We start from the raw sequence: 16,361 nt of genomic DNA, 5'->3' as shown, positions 1-16,361 counted from the left end.
GTCAAGGGTCTTATACACAAGAAGACTCATTTATTGGTTCCAACACTTATCCAGTCAACTACCTTTCCTGTTTCTCTTAATTCATGGGTTAATTAGTTGGCTTGGATGAGGTAATTTTTTGCAAATATTTGACACGTGTCCTAGATTTCAGACACCTGGCCTATCAGAACTGGTTGGTATCCTAAAAGCAACAGCAGGGATTTGCCCTTTAAAGATGGTTTATACCAGTTCGCCTCTACGCCCTTTCTGTGGACAGTTTATGAGTGAGCTAATGAATGTTCATTTTCAAACACCAATGATTACTTTTCTCAGATTAAATTTTTTTTTTCTTGAAGGATGGAAGAATGGAGGAAAACAATTTTTTTTCTTTAGCCAACCTTGTCGTATATCTACAGAAATAAAAGTCTGCCTAAACTGGACTTAAAGAAGAACCTCCAATAAACTAAAACTTGGTTAAAGCGGGAAAAATCTCCCAAAGGCTCTTGATTAGGACCTGAGCAACAGAAATTGCTATAGGTTTCATAAGTTGCCATGGGATAGAGAGTTTGATAAAGGAGTCATTCAGTGAGCTGACCACTTTGTCCACTGATTTTTTGGCAAGTTGGCTTTGGGTGAATTTATTTTATAACCCGTTGGTGGTGTTGTGGGTTGGGGAGGTGTGTTGAGGCTTGGAGGAGGTCACTGCAGAACAGAGGGAGGGGCTGAGTAACCTGACAAGAAGGGGCTGGTGGTGCTCATCAGGCCAAGTCATCATAGAGAAGTCATGAGAAGGACGGAGCTGGGAAGTGACGGTAGGGTGCTCCACCCTTGGAGGCTGAGGCAGGGGGAGGGGGGCTTCAGCCCTAACACTCCACACCCACACCTGTCTCACAGCTGTTTCCAGCACCTGTTCTCTGGGATGGGTGGGGCGGTGAGGCAAGGCACGGAGAGAGGTACTTCCATTTGGCTGGAGTCCCCATTCGCTGTTCCCTTCGCAAGGAGCCTCAGAGGCTGGCGCAGACATCCCAGCTCTCCCACCAGAGTCCCGTGGGCTGCGGTCTCTCAGGGCACAGGGCTGGGCGATTTTGATGTGCCGGGCCCGGCTGCATCCGGCCGGACCCTATCCCCACAGGAAAGTCTAGCCTCAAGTCCCTGCAGCTTTTGTCGTAGGAGAGGGGAGACCCTCCTATGACACGTGGACGCGGGACTCCCACCCTGGGGAGTCGCTGATCAGGAAGCGAAGTAAAGTGTGTGTGTGTGTGTGTGTGTGTGTGTGTGTGTGTGTGTGTGTGTGTGTCTCGCAAGCCCAGTGTGGCCCGAAGGAGGAGTTGCCCTCCAGCCCCAAGCCCCGGCCCCGCCAATGGGCACGCCCTCCTCCCGCAGGCTCACCTGACCAGCCCCACCCCTCCCAGTCTGCCCCGCCTCCGGGGCCGACCCACGCTCACTTCTCCACTCCCACGACGATGTAGCGGTCTTCCAAGAAGTGGAACCAGCCCTGCATGAGCAGCGCCCATTGGATGCCGAAGGCCGCCAGCAGGAAGTTGAAGCCGACAGCGCTGAAGCCGTAGCGCTGCAGGAAGGTCATGAGGAAGCCGAAGCCCACGAAGACCATCACGTGCACGTCCTGGAAGCCTGCAGGGACAGTGCAGCCCGGGACTCAGTGGTCTAGCAAAGGTTCATCCCAGCCCTGGGTTGTACTAGGAGGGCTGGGGCAGCGCCTCAGTCTTCCCCGCCACTGGCCCGTCTCCCTGCTCCACCATCCTAGCCCCGTTTCCCCATCCCTACATCTGAACCCTGGGGCTGGGCGCGGTAACGCTGCCAGCAGAGCCTCCAGTCCCTTCATAAGGGCCTCTCTAGAAAGGGAGGCGCTCGGGGGGACCCGAGGTGGGCCCCCACCTTAGCTTATTTAAACCACTGGGCTGTAGTGCCAAGAGATTCCCAAGCACCCTCCTTGAGAGATGGCAGTTCCTTGGCTCTACCCTCCTCCCTGGGTGGCTCTGCTGGCCCAGGCTGGAGGTGGCAGCTGGGCATCGGAATTTGAGGCCAGGTGTGGGTTACACGCAGGGTCTAAGGTTTATAGCCCAGACCATCTGAGGCTATGATGCCCTGCCCTCTCCACCACAATCCTGTTCCTTTGCTATGGAGAATCAATGCTCATCTGGCCAAGGAGTAGCCTGGACAGGCCAAGCACATCAGTTATGCTGATCACATCCCCACATCCCACCACCGACTCCAGCAGATACACATCCCTGCATCACTGAGACTTGAATTTGGACCCCAGTTACTCCATCTCCTGGGTGGATGACTCTGGGAAAGTTAAGTGTTTTAACTTAGGGCTCGGCACCTGCTTCTGTAACGCTTACATCACAGATGTTGCAGGGATTAAACGCAGATGTGTATGTTAAGAAGCATCTAGCACAGTGTCTACCCCATACTAGGTGATCCAAATGGGCAGATGTCATTGTTTATTTTCACTCAGGCATGGCCTAATTCTGAGTTCTGACCCAAATCTTCTCCACCTCACAATGTGGCCTTGGCAAGCCACTTCCCTTCTCAGAGCCTCGGTTTTCTCAACGACCAAACTAAAGGGATGTATTAGGATGATCTTAACTGCCCTCTTGGCACTTATGTTGTATGGTTCTAAACTCCAAGAAAATAAGAGAAGACAAAGAGCTTTGAGAAGCAAAGAGAATTGCAGAAGCATAACACACTAATAGGAACTGCAGATGTCACAGGACACAGGGGCCAGATGGAAGGGCTCCCACTGGCCAAATCTGGGACAGTTTGAGCACCAAAGTAATTACGTGTTATAATGAATTAAAACCATTAAAAAAGGAACTCATGAGATCATACTGATAATAAGTTGGTAAACACATAAATGAGGTAGCAGATAGGGCTCTTGCCTACAGTAGAATGCTGAGGCTACGCTGGTAAATGTGGAAAAAGTGCTAGAGTTGGAAAATCATCATTTTCATGGTAAAGATTCAATCAGGGGATGGTAAATGCAGGCGGGAATTTTGATTATGCACAGGACATTTGCATTGTCTTAAAGGGTTTCCTTATAGACTGCTTATTAGTTGCAGAGGAAGAAAACAGTAATTATACTGGGCAACATATTGACTGGGTGATCAAAATTAATATCACCCATGCCTCCACATGTGATACCCTGAAAAGGACCTATCCCCTATGTGGGATTCTAGCTGAGACTGCAGAACCCAATCGCATCATGAGAAAACATCAGACAAACACAAAATGAGGAACATGCTATTAAAAAGGGGTAAGGCTGTATTGTTGAAAAGTATCAGTCATAAAAGACCTTCAAAATGTTCCAGATTAAAAGACATGACAAAAGTTATTAAAGTCAATACCTGACTCTAGACTGGATTCTGTATTTGGTGGGGCTGGGAGGGTTGGGGGAGTGCTATAAAGGTCATTATTGGGTCCATTGAGAAAATCAGGTATAAACAGATGAAGATATTGTCTTAATCAGATATAAACAGATGAAGATATTGCATTAATGGAAATTTATGAAGTTTATTACTATGGTTATGGAAGAGAATATCCCTATTCTTAGGAAATATACTGGAGTAGTTTAGGGTAGAGGGCCATGATGTATGTGATTGACCCTCAAATGGTTCAGAAAAACAAAGCACACATGTGTATGTGTGAGTATGTGTATGTGTGAGTATGTGTATGTGTGTGTGTATGTGTGTGTGCATATGTGTAGAGAAAGAGTGAGCAAATAGCTAAGTCTGAGTATACAGTATTCTCTTATTGTTGCTGAGACATAGTTTCATTTTGTTGCCCTGGCTGGAGTGCAGTGGTGCAATCTCAGCTCACCAAAACCTCTGCCTCCTGGGGTTCGAGCGATCCTCCCACTTCAGCCTCTGCAGCAGCTGGGATTACAGGCATGTGCCACCACGCCCAGCTGATTTTTTTTTTTTTTTTGAATTTTTAGTAGAAACAGGGTTTTGCTATGTGGGCCAGGCTGGTCTCAAACTCTAGGTCTCAAGTGATCTGCCCATCTTGGGCTCCCAGAGTGCTGGGATTACAGACGTGAACCACTGCACCCGGCCAGAGTGTAGCCTTCTTTGTGCTATTTCTGTTTGAGCAACTTTTTGTAAATTTGGAATTATTTCCAAATAAAAAGTCAAAAGGAAAAGAGACTTCAAGGCCCTGACTGACCTGTCCAGCCCCACCCACTTGTCTCCCCAGGGATTCCTACTCCCTCACCTACCTGCCTCCCAGGGGATCTCTACCTCCCCACATCTTCACCTCCCCTTGGTGCTCCAGCTGCTCTGGCCTTCCTTCTGCTTCTCAGCCCCACACTCTAGGGTCTTTGCCTATGTTGTTCCCACCACCTGGGATGCTGTTCCTGCAGAATGGCCAGATCTCAGCAAATTGTCACCTCATTAGAGAGGCCTCCCTGACCACCCATTTAAGATAGGTTCTCTCCCTATGGCACCCTGTTTTCTTTCCTAGGTTCTCTCTCTTATGGCATCCTTTTTTCTTTCACGGTTCTTGTTATAATTTGAAGTTATGCATTTGTTTGTCTATCCCACTCCATTATAAAACTCCAAGAAGGCAGAGCCATGCCTGTGCCAAGGTCGACTCTCAGTTAATAGCTATGGATGAATGAATGATTGTTATTGTCTCAGAAGCACCCAGGTGTGCCAGCTGAGCAGTGGTCCAGGAGCATAGGTGGGATTTCACAGGAGGGGCTGCAGCCCCCCTCCAGTCCAATGCCTCCCACCAGGAGCGCTGATAGGTTCTGGTGCCCACTGTAGCCTGGCCAAGGTTGCAGGAGCATTGCTTACGGCACAGCTGCCTGGACCTTGCCTGCCCTCATCTGTTTCCCCTCCAGGCTTCCCTGAGGCTCAGGCCAAGGCCACAGACCCCTCAGCTATCACCTACCTGGAGGAGGCTTAGGGGGCTTGGCACACTGAAGGGCAGGGGTACAAGCCAGTGTGGGAGAGCTGTGGGTCCTGCCCCAGGGTGGTGCTCTGAGCTTCCCTCTGAGTTTAGCATCGGTGCTGAGTTTACATGAACAAACACACCTCAGCTTAGGTTTCTCAATGTGTGCAGCTGATTTCATGTATGATCGTGTTGCAGGGTTTATCACATTTCTAACTGTTGTGGAAGAAATTGAGCTGATGTATGTGAAACACCATAAATGGTATTATGGTTATTCTGGGAAGAACTGATGGGTGACAGACTGGAAGAGAGGTGTAAAAGAGAGGGAGGTGACAAATTCAGATGACAATTCCAGAAGCAGGGAGGGGAGTTGGCAGGATGACAGGATGGCAGTGCTGTTGACAAACACAAGGCAATGGCAAGAGGTTGCTGTGTGGGAGGGAGGTGCTGGGTCTGGCCTGGCTGTGGTGAATTTCAGATGACCACGGGGGTGAGGGCTGGGCGGTGGGTGCGGGGTGAGGGGAGAAATGGAGCCTGGCCATGGGGGCTTGGAGCTAGGGTCTGAGATTGGGCAGGCCTTCAAATAGAGCTGTGAGTTGCAATGTGGGAATGAAGGGAGAGAAAGACACAAGCTGAGAACTGGCTGTGCCTTGAAGCTAGCAGAGAAGACAAGGAAGGCGCTGGCAGGGAGGTGGGAGGAGCCCCTGGGGAAAGACAGCATCACTGCAAGTGAGGTCCTTTCGACGAGAGGAGTGTCAGTTGCCTGGTGGTATAGAGGGGCCATGCTGGCAGGGGCGAAGCTGAAGAGGACCAAGGGAGCCACTGCTGCAGGGGAAGGCGTGTGTGGTTTCAGGGCTGCCTTGGCCTCTGTGTGGCCTGAGAGCAGGAGCAGAGAGCCCTTGCTTTCCTGGTCCATCCTCCCTGCCTGTCCCCTCTCACCCTGCTCTTCTCCCTGCTCTGGTGGGTGCCCTGTCTCTCCTTTTCACCCTGTCTTGGGGTGTCTCTTTTTTTCTCTTCCCTCTATCAGGAACACAGACACCCACTTCCTTCTCCCTGGGCACCTCCCCGATTTGTCCTCTTGCTTCCCATCTCTTTATTTGTCCAACTGGTCTTAATTCAGCATCAAAATGTATCCATTTATTAATTTCTGTTTCATGAAGTTTGGTGCTACCTAAAATGATTTTTAGGCTGGGCGTGGTGGCTCATGACTGTAATCCCAGCACTTTGGGAGGCCGAGGTGGGTGGATCACTTGAGGTCAGGAGTTCGAGACCAGCCTGGCCAACATGGGGAAACCCCATCTCTGCTAAAAATACAAAAATTAGCCGGGCATGGTGGTGCACGCCTGTAATCCCAGCTACTCGAGAGGCAGAGGCTGGAGAATCACTTGAACCAGGGAGGCGGAGGTTGCAGTGAGTTGAGATTGTGCCATTGCACTCCAGCCTGGGCAACAGAGTGAGACTTCGTCTCAAAAAAATAAAAATAAAAAAAAAAAAAAGATTTTTAATAGTGATGATTTGAGGGTCCAAACTATATGGACCTTCAGCACAACAGGACAGAACCTCTCAGATCTACAGGTTCTTTGTCAGTCAAATGGGAGATAGTAACAGCCCCTGGACAGTGCTCACTGCAGAGCTTTGTAGCACACACGTAATGGGATAACCCAATCAAAGCCCTGTGCGAAGGCAGCTGGCTCTTTAGCAATTGCCTCATAATATTAGTTATTATTTCTCTTTTTCTCTTTCAAGACTGACAAGGTTGCATTGGGTTGGCAACTTGCTGAGGGTCAACCAAAGTTGACCCTCAGTCTCCCTCCCCAGCTTTGGTGACTCCAGCTGTCCTGCCCAGAAGTGTCTTCCTCAACCTGGAGGTCCCTGATGGGGCGGGGCTGGCACTCTGGCCTCCAGGGGCACTAGTACCCAGCTGTTCTCCCTCTTCCCTTACTCCCAGCCCCCAGCCCCATTCTAGCTCCTGTTGCTTCCCTCTGTAGATGAGTCCCCTACCAAGATGGCTGAGTCTAGGGGATCATTAGGGTCCCACACTAATGGGCCTCTGCAGCCCTCTCCTCTGCTGCATCAGCACAGGAAGGACGGTGCCCTCCAGGGGCTGGGTGGCGTCCCCCTCCTCCTCCCATTCACAGCCCAGCCTAACTGTTTGGTTTGAGACCTACTGGCCAGTTCCCTAATTTCCCCAAGACTCCGTGCCCACCTCTTCCACATCAACACTGCAAAATCTCCTGGGGAGATGGTCAGGGCAGCAATGCCACAGAAGACCCTGGAAAGCAGGTAAGCCCTGGGGCAGGGGGGCTTGGCTCTGACCCTGCCTGTGCCACTGGCTGGCTGAGAGTGTCCAGCACCTCTTGAAACTTCATTACTTCCATCATAAAATGGAAATTATAAATGCCCCACCTGACAGGGCAGGCAAAAAGCATTTTGTGATTGGGAAGTGCACAAAATAATTTAAATCCTATAATAGTTCCAACTAATATTCAGGGAGACGTGTCTCCACCATGTTTCTAACAAGGTGCTGATACTTAATCACCTTAATGGAAGGAGCACTTACTCCCTTCTGGGGAACTCAGTGGCAGCATTTACTGTCTTCTCTCTTTACGCCAGGAGATGAGTGCCCTAACAGTCACCTGTCATCTTGACTCTTCTTAGACATCCTGTACTTTAAATAATATTTCCACCTTAACATGGGCACGCTGAGGCTCGCTGTGGTGAGGTGGTTGGCTCCTCCATGCAGTGATGCACCCGAATAGGATCTGTTTAATTCTAAAGTTCCACTGCCTCCTGCCTGTGGGTAAGCTCGTCCTTTATCAAATGGAGCCTGCTTTGGCCTCATGACACAGTCCTTCCGGTGTTTGAAACCAGAGCTTCCTCCACCCTGGGTCATCTCCCAAAATGTGTCCCACTCCCTCCTTGGTCTTCCAGGGAGCTTCTGGAGTCCAGGCCCTGGTGGCTCCTCCTTGGGCCAGCCTCCCTGAAGCCACTGCCTTCAGCGATTCACCCAGACCCTGGATCACCAGGCCATAGGGAAGCTGCATGTTCAGCAACCACAGCCACTGCCCACATCACGGGCCTCCAAGGGCACTGCCAGGGTGAGTCCCCAACTGGCTCCATGCCTGCTGCCTGCTGTGGGGCCCATGCCTAGGGAGCTATCCTCAGGCCAAGCCAACTGGAGCTGGACTCCTCTGGACACTGGAAATGGCCAGCAGGCTTCACTAACCCCCTGAGTAGAAACAAGGCTCACACAGTTGCTGATGGCCTGGATCCAGGAAAAGGGAGGGCACCTTGAGGCCTTCCCTCACCCCAATCCCCTAGGAATCACCTCGCTGCCCAGGAACCCAGGCTTGGGGACTCACATGGGCCAGGAAGCCTTGTGCCCTCTAACTCCTAACCACAGCCACCGTGAGTGGAGGAGGGGAAAGGAGGAAGGTTGAGAATAGGGAGCAGAGTGGGTCAGGAGTATGGGCTCAGACCCCAGGGCTGCTCCTCTTACTCCCTGGTTTCCCAGCTGAGTGACCTTTGCAAGACACTTCTCCTCTCTGGCCTTAGTTTTCTCATCTGTAGAATGGGGGTCGTCACAGTGCCTCCCTCACAGGTCGTGGTGATGATTAAAGGAGAGAATACATGTGCGGTTGAAGGGGTGGCCACTACTTCTTGCCAAGATTCTTTCCCTATATCCCTCTCCTCTGCTGCTTCCTGCTCCAGTGGCCAAGAGCTCCCCAAGAGAACTAGCAGGGGAAACTCAAGGCCCTCCTTGATGCTGGGGCTCTCCCCCTCTTAGCATCCTTACCCCATCCCTTTCACAAACCCTACTCTTGGGCCACACAGAACCACTCCCCCTCCTCACAACACCACCCCACACCACCCCCTTTTAGTGGCCCCCTTGGTTGCTCGGCTTCTCCCCTCCTCGCCATCCACCACTTCCCAGGAGGCCATCACAGATCCCTTCTGCTCAGAGCACTTGGTCCCACTGAGCCCTGGGCACCACGGTGCCCCTCTCTGCTTCCAAAAAGTCTGGGAACAGAGACCCAGGATATTCAACTTATTTATCCAGAGTGACCACAGCCCTAGTTTGCCGGGATAGTCATAGCTTATCCCTAGGTCCCGGCAAATTACTACCAGCACCACCTTCACTCTCAAAGGTGTCCTCTGATGATGATAAATTATATGATCACACTACAGATAAGCGCTTGTTGCATGAATACGTGAAGGTGGGGTGTGAAAGGTGGGTGGGTGAGAGTGGTGGGAGGATAAGAGCTGGGGAGATATAAGGACTGTACCTCCCCACTGGTGAGGTTCTGCAGCTCCTATTACAGAGTTTCTCTCTCTCTCTCTCTTTTTTTTTTTGAAAGGGAGAGAGATAGAGATTCATTCTGCCACCTAGGCTGGAGTGCAGTGGTGCTGTCATAACTCACTGTAGCCTCAAACTCCCGAGCTCAAGCGATCCTCCCACCTCGGCCTCCCAGAGTGTGCTGGGAATACAGGTGTAAGCCACCGAACCCAGCCTATTTAAGGTCTTGAGGTCCTCCACTCCCCAGACACATTGAGCACCTGTGAATGCCTATGGGAGGCCTTGCCCCTTGTGCTCTGGGGTCAAGTGGGAAGCAAGAGCAGGAGGGAGGGACAAGAACAGGCAAAGGAGGGTCTCAAGCTTGCCTGCCTCACTTGTTTGCTGGAAAGTCCCCCGCTGAGGAGAGGAAAGGTGGACAATGTGAATAGTGGATTTGGAGCCTGAATCCCAAGGCTGCAGCTGTCAAGATGCCTTTTTAAAAACATCCCTAAATGGAGCCCAGGAGAAACTGTGGTCTCCCCAGCAGGGGGCGCACCCCTTGTCTGTTACTTCCCTTCTAGGCATCATGTAACTATTAATGCAGCCCATGATAGCCCTAACTTTTTGGCAGCCACTTAATATGGCTGGCTCCCACCAAGCCTGCAGCCCCCCAAACTCAGTCTTTTTCTCATGCAGGCTGCCATTCTGAAAGTGTGCAGTTGTTTTCTTGGAGATAGAGAATCCCCTGTTGCCGACAATGTCTAAAGTGTGGAGGGAACACCAGTTGATATAGACGGATGCTGGAGAGGGGCTTTAGGGTCCCTTCCGAAGCTAACAGTCAATGACTACATGAACACCACCAGCTAGAATAATTGTCATTGACTGATGGTGGATGGAGTGGAAAATCAGAAAGTACAAGGACATTCTGATTTTGGGAAGAGCCCCGGGCTGAGAGTCCAGAGGTCGGGCAGCTCAGAGTGACCTTGGGCTAGCTCTCCCTGCTCCTGAGTCCTAGGACACCTGTGTTTGGTGCTCTTGTAGCAATTGCTCCATTATGAAGAGAGGATCCCACCCCAACTCTGTGCCAGAGCTTTACCTGCACTGCCTCGCCACAGCCTCACCCCAACCCCTGTGAGGGAGGCCCTACCATTATTTTCATTCTGTAGATGAGGAAATTGAGGTTTAGGAAGGTTGGCATTTGCCTGAGGCCACCCACCTGGTTTATGGCAAGAGCCACAAGAGCACGAGAGAAAGAGAGGTATGTGATTGCAGGGTAGTGCTCTTAACCGCAGCACCGCTGACACCAGAAAATTCAGGGGTGCTTGTTTTCCCTCTCCAGACTAAAAGGGGGTGGGTGTCCTGGCCTTCTGGCCCACCAGTGGTCCCACAACACCTCTGCCCACAGCAGGGCTGGCTGGCCATTGAGCCATCCCTGTCGCCCTCGACATGGAACCTACCCGCTTATTTGGAGTAAGCGCTCCTCTGGACAAGGGAGCCAGGTCACCCACTGGTTGGTAATGGAGCGAGAGGACTCAGGTCTTTTTAGGATACCAAGCAGGGCTCTCTGACAGGGATGTTGGGGGCCTCTGACGGCTGGGAGGGCGGTCAAATAAAAACCTTATCCCGGTGTTTTCCCTACTAGTTTTTCACGGGGAAAAAGAGTTTGTGCACATCTGACAATTTCCCACGCATGCCCTGCAGAAGCTGGCGAGATGGGGAGTCCGCGGCTGCAGCGCAGATCCCCTCCTCTGCCCTGCGCTGGGCCGAGCCCTTGGCCAGGTGGGGACCGGCGTGGATATGCCTCCACTGGGCCTGCAGGCGGCGGGACTTACTCGGGTAGCGATAGTAGAATTCGTTCTCCACCTCGCTCAAGTTCTTGTGCTTCCTCTCTGTCCACCAGTGGGCGTCGGCATCGAAGTCGTAGCGCACGAACACCCCGAAGAGAATCACCATAGCTACCTGCAGGAGCAGGCAGGTGAGCGGCAGCCGCCAGCGGAGGTTGGTGTTCCAGGCCATGTTGCAGGGGTGCCTGGCCGGGCGAGCAGCGGGCAGTTCGGACGCTCGGAGGCCGGCGGGGCTTTTGAGACCCGGGCAAGGGGGCGGGGCGGCCACGTGGGGCACGGAGCAGCTGACTTGGGCACCGCCCGCGCGCTCGCCCAACTGGCAGGGGCCCAACCCAAGCCAAGGGTCCCAAAAGATTCCCCGCGTTGGGCTGGGGGACAGCGGCAGGAGCAGAGGCCGATAAGGCAGTGGGCAGGAGGATCAGGGTGCCCCAACTTCTGTGTCTCCGGTTGATACTGGGGCCTTTCTCCTTTTGTTCTGCTGAACAGGCAAACGGGGATCATTGGCCTCCAAACGAGATCAGAAGGAATTCCCAGACCTAAGTCGTCATCATCATCATCATCATCATCATCATCATCTGCATCATCATCTGTCCTTTTTCTGATTATGAAATTCACACAGGGCACATGAAAAACAAGGAATGTTTGGGACACTGTCACACAACAGAGCGGCCTGGGGAGACATCTGTGATGTGCTACCCCAGACTTGACCCTGGAACAGAAAGCGGATGTTAATGGGAAAACTGGTAAAATCCAAATAAAGCCTGAAAATTAGTTAATAGTGACGTTCCCATGTTGTTTTCTTAGTTGGGACAAATGTGTACGGTTATGTAAAATGTTAACAGTAGGGTAAACTGTGTAAGGGCTATATGGGGACTGTCTTTGCACTTTTCTGTAAGTCTAAAATTATTCAAAAATACAAGGGTTTTAAGAAAGAAAAAAAACCACATGTATAAAGGATTGTAAGAACAATTTAAGAGTTTTTCACAAGTTCATTGATCTATAATCAGAAACTGTCTTTTGGTTAAGATCTGTGATCTTGACATGAGTTAACCATAATATTTAGGTAAAATCTATGCTTAGTCTGTATATTGTCACAATAAATGTGATTTTATAATTTTTCTTTAAAAATACAGAGATAATTGTAGAGATTTTGAAAATACAGAAAAACACAAAGAAGAAAGTAAAAATCACCCATAATCCCACCACCCAGAGGCAATACTAATATTTCAGTGCATGTACTCTAGTCTTTTTCTAGCTCATTGAAGAGGGGCTTGAGGGGACCGGGGGAGTGTTTCAAATGATCACACTAATTTATAGCCTTTTTAACTGCTTTCATATTTTGTAAACACTTCCCCATATTATACTTCTACAACTCTTTTTTGTTGTTGTTGTTGAGATAGGGTCTTGCTCTGAAGCCCAGGCTAGAGGGCAGTGGCTTGATCGTGGTTGACTGCAGCCTTGACCTCCTGGGCTCAAGTAAGTGATCCTCCCACTTCAGCCTCCCAAGTAGCTGAAACCACAGACATGTGCCACCAGGCCCAGCTAATTTTTTAATTTTTTTTTTTTTTTTTTTTGTAGAGACGGGGTCTCCCTATGTTGCCCAGGATGTTCTTGAACTTCTGGGCTCAAGTGGATCCCCCTGCCTCAGCCTCTCAAAATGCTGGGATTACAGGCATGAGCCACCACACCCAGCCTACCACAATGTTACTTTTATAGCAGGATATACTGTGTCTTTTCTCAACAATCCCTAGTGTTAGGTGAGGAGCGATGAGGATATTTTTTATTTGTTTAGTATTGCAAATAATGCTATCATGAACATCCAGATATGTAATTCTTTGCACAACTTTCTATGAATTCTTGCAGGCAGAGCTGTTTTAATACATATCTCTAGATGTTCCCCTAGAAAGATTTTACCAGACAAAGCGTGCACCCTACGAACCAGGGGTCAATGATTTTTCCCATGCACTCTTGCCAATGCTGGCTTTAAAATATCTTGCCAGTTGAAATCCCAGATTTGTAAAAGCCACTAATGCCATACATAACATCTGAGGCTAAGCACCTAATCAGGGTGCTTGGAACTTGAGTGTGGCCATACTGTGCCAGTGTGGGGTACCAGGGTATCCCCACTCCCTTGGCAAAGCAGCAGCCAGACACTGCATGAGCAATACCAGCAATAGGGACCATTTATTAAGTGCCTGCAGTTGCCAGATCTTTTAGATATATATTTAAATTCTCAACTAAATACTTGCTAAGTGGACATTGTAGGTATATCCTACAGTTGAAAAACTTGAGTTCTCAGATTGGCTAAGGAACTTGCTGAAGATTCAAACCCCAGGCTGTCTGATTTCAAAAGCTGTAGTCTTTCTACTGCACCATTCTGCTTGTCCCCTCTGGAAGGAGCTAGAAGGAGGGTTTGACTTCAGGCATGTGCATTCACTGCTGGGGAGAAAACCATCTAAGTACACGGCAATGGGAGTAAGTGGAGGGAGGGAGAAAAGGACTGGGATGGGGAGGCTGCTGCAAGTAGATTCATGAGCGTCTAGGTTCCACACAGGAGCGGTGGCGTTATGGGATAGAGGGCAGTGGGTGGTGTGGTCCCTGAAGCCTGGGCCGGGAGGGGGCAGGTGGAAGACCTGCTCGCCAGGCTGGCCAGCTTTAAGGATAGGGAAGCCGGGGTGTCTTGCTCATTGTTAAAACTGCCCTCCCATCCAGACCTCTTCCAGAGTCCCCTAGCACACCTGTGGTGCTGGAACCCGGGTGCCCCTTGTGGGACTCCTTGCTGGGGCAAGGCACAGGGTCCAGGAGAGAGATGCTGACTCGGGAGTCCTGCAGAGGCTCAGTGGGACAAACCTGGAGCCACAGCCAAGCACAGTCACTACCCACAGCCAGCACAAGAAGGCCACTTGCCCTTGACCTTCATATTTGGTAGACTAGAGGTACAAATGACAGACTTCAGACTACTAGGAGGATACAAGGTTGAAGGGAGACCCTGTTATCAGATGGTTTTTTCTTGGGTTACATTTTTGGGCCACTCAACTAATATAGGTCATCATGAATTAACATTCAAAAACAAATCCTGGCCGGGCACTGTGGCTGTCATCCCAGCACTCTGGGAGGCTGAGGCAGGGGGATCATTTGAGGCCAGCCTGGCCAACATGGTGAAACCACATCTCTACTAAAAATACAAAAATTAGCTGGGTGTGGTGGCGGGTGCCTGCAATCCAGCTACTCGGAGGCTGAGGCAGAAGAATCTCTTGAACCCGGGAGGTGGAGGTTGCAGTGAGCCGAGATCGTGCCACTGAATTCCAGCCTGGGTGACAGAGCAAGACTCCATCTCGAAAAAAAAAATTATTTGTTTATAGTATATCAACATACCATTGCATTTAACCCTTTATGGCATTTCTCCCTTTGTTTTATTCCAGGAAGCTGCTAGGTCTCTCTTGACCTCAGTGAGCCCCAGCAATCACCAATCAAGGAAGGGGCCCAGGGAGCCTCTTCCAGTCCGGAAGCCTTCTCTCCATCCTTTTCTCTGTGGCAAGACCAACTGTCAGAGCCTCCACAGCCTGAGGGCCTGGGTGGTGTGACCCCTGCAGAATAGGGGGAACAGAGGGAAAGCTAGGCATTGAAGTCCCTGGTTTCACCTCTGCTTCCGGAGTAGTTGTGTGACCCTGAGCAAATCGTTAACCTCTCTGAGTCTCTACTCTCTCATCTGTAAAACCAAGACAGTTATGTCCCCCGGGGTCTTGGTGAGGCTTATTCTGAGTAGCTGGGACTACAGGTCTGTGCCACCACGCCCACCTAATGCTTTTTGTATTTTTCTGTAGGGGAGGAGTTTTGTTATATTGCCCAGGCTGGTCTTGAACTTCTGGGCTTAAGTGATCCTCCCACCTCGGCCTCTCCAAGTGCTGGGATTACAGGCTTGAGCCACTGTACCCAGCTGGTGAGACTTATTCTGAGATACAGCACAGTGAAGAGCCCAGACAGTGCCTGGAATGTGACATGCCCTCAGTTCCTGTTCATTTTTTTCCTAGTGCCTGGAACAATTAAAAAGTATGTGACACTTGAGATTCTCCAGAGAAAGATAGGTAATCAAGGTTGAAGAATTGAGGCAGGCAAGTGTGGGATGCTGGAAGGAGTCCTGGCCTCTGCTGGTGATCGCAGGCAAATTCTTAACCTCTCTGGGCTTGCATCCTCACCTGGAAAATGAAGTGTGTGAATGGGTCATTTCCAAAGCTGCTTCTAGCTGCAAGGCTCCCCCCAGCCTAGAGGAGCTAGCCCCCTCTGTTGCTTTTCACCACCCACATGCAGCCTTCTCTCTGGTTGGACAAGCCGAGTGCATTGCTTCACAGCCTCTTGTAGCCCTGCCAGGACCTCAGTCACCCAGGAAAGGCCTCACCCTTGATCCTGGAGTGACCTCAACCACATCCACTGTGTCTTATCCTGTGTGGGGTTTGCAGGCTGCCCTCTTCGGCTTCCTCCGCCTCTCCTCCCATCATGCCCTCTTCCTCCTTTCCACATTCTCCTCTCTTTCCCACCGAGGTGGGAGGATCACTTAAGCCCTCTCTTTCCCACACCCAGCATCCTCCCAGCCACATCGATCATGGCACCTGTCCCCTGTGTGAGGTCCTGCCACCTTGACACAGTGGGGCCCTCTCCTAGTGCCCCCTGCATAATATTTGAGAAGATAAGACCACAGACAGCAGAGTAACTGCTAACACCAGCTCTGCAGGCTCTACAGGCCCAGTTACTGGAGGTCCAAGTTGAAAGTTGGGCTAGGACAGAGAGTTTTTGGGATGAGGTGGGTGGGGAGCACACCACCCTCTGAAGTCATTCATTCCCCAGGGGGGCCATGAACTCTGTTAAGACAGGGGTAACATCTTATTTATAAATCTGTCCCCTGCTCACAGCCCAGTATGGGGCACAGAAAAGGCACCTGGGGAGTGTTCCAGAAGGTTGGAGGAAGGAATGAATAATATTCTTTGAGCACCTAGTGTGAAACAGGCACTGTTCTAGGTGCTGAGACATGGCAGTGAACAAATGAAGCAACAATCCCAGTCCTTGAGCTGGCATTCTAGGAAGGGTGGGAAAGGTTGGCAAACAACCTGCTAGTATGTACCTTACTTATTTACTGTGTTTAACAATAGATAGGTAAAGCAGACAGCATGTCGGAGGGTGATACGTGCTGTGTGGAGCGGAGGGGAGGAAAGTGGGAGAGAGGCGGCCAGGAGTACAATGTACACTGAGTGGCCAAGGAAGGCCCCATGGAGGGAAGCAGGGAAAATCAGTTCTTCTGTCGGTGCCCCACTCCCAGCCCACAGCATTTTGATACGACTGCCTTTTTTCCCTTC

At 50.7% G+C, this 16,361-nt stretch overlaps 1 protein-coding gene across 3 annotated transcripts in view; it reads right to left on the bottom strand.

The window, feature by feature from the left end:
- Nucleotides 1–11,248, bottom strand: part of RHCG (Rh family C glycoprotein) — a 41,371-nt gene extending 30,123 nt beyond the window's left edge. For all 3 annotated transcript variants that reach the window (XR_001904568.3, XM_009210907.3, XM_003901366.3), the window contains exons 1-2: nucleotides 11,002–11,248; nucleotides 1,425–1,611 (exon numbers count right to left, since the gene is read on the bottom strand). Coding sequence is in view for 2 of the 3 variants with exons in the window: in XM_009210907.3 (XP_009209171.1) it covers nucleotides 1,425–1,611; nucleotides 11,002–11,185 (371 nt within the window). In the remaining variant the exon portion in view is untranslated. The remainder of the gene's footprint in view (nucleotides 1–1,424; nucleotides 1,612–11,001) is intronic.
- Nucleotides 11,249–16,361: the final 5,113 nt, after the last annotated feature.

The sequence above is a fragment of the Papio anubis genome, chromosome 7, assembly GCF_008728515.1.
Source record: "Papio anubis isolate 15944 chromosome 7, Panubis1.0, whole genome shotgun sequence".
Classification (NCBI taxonomy): domain Eukaryota; kingdom Metazoa; phylum Chordata; class Mammalia; order Primates; family Cercopithecidae; genus Papio; species Papio anubis.
This window is presented reverse-complemented; position numbering and strand designations above follow the sequence as displayed.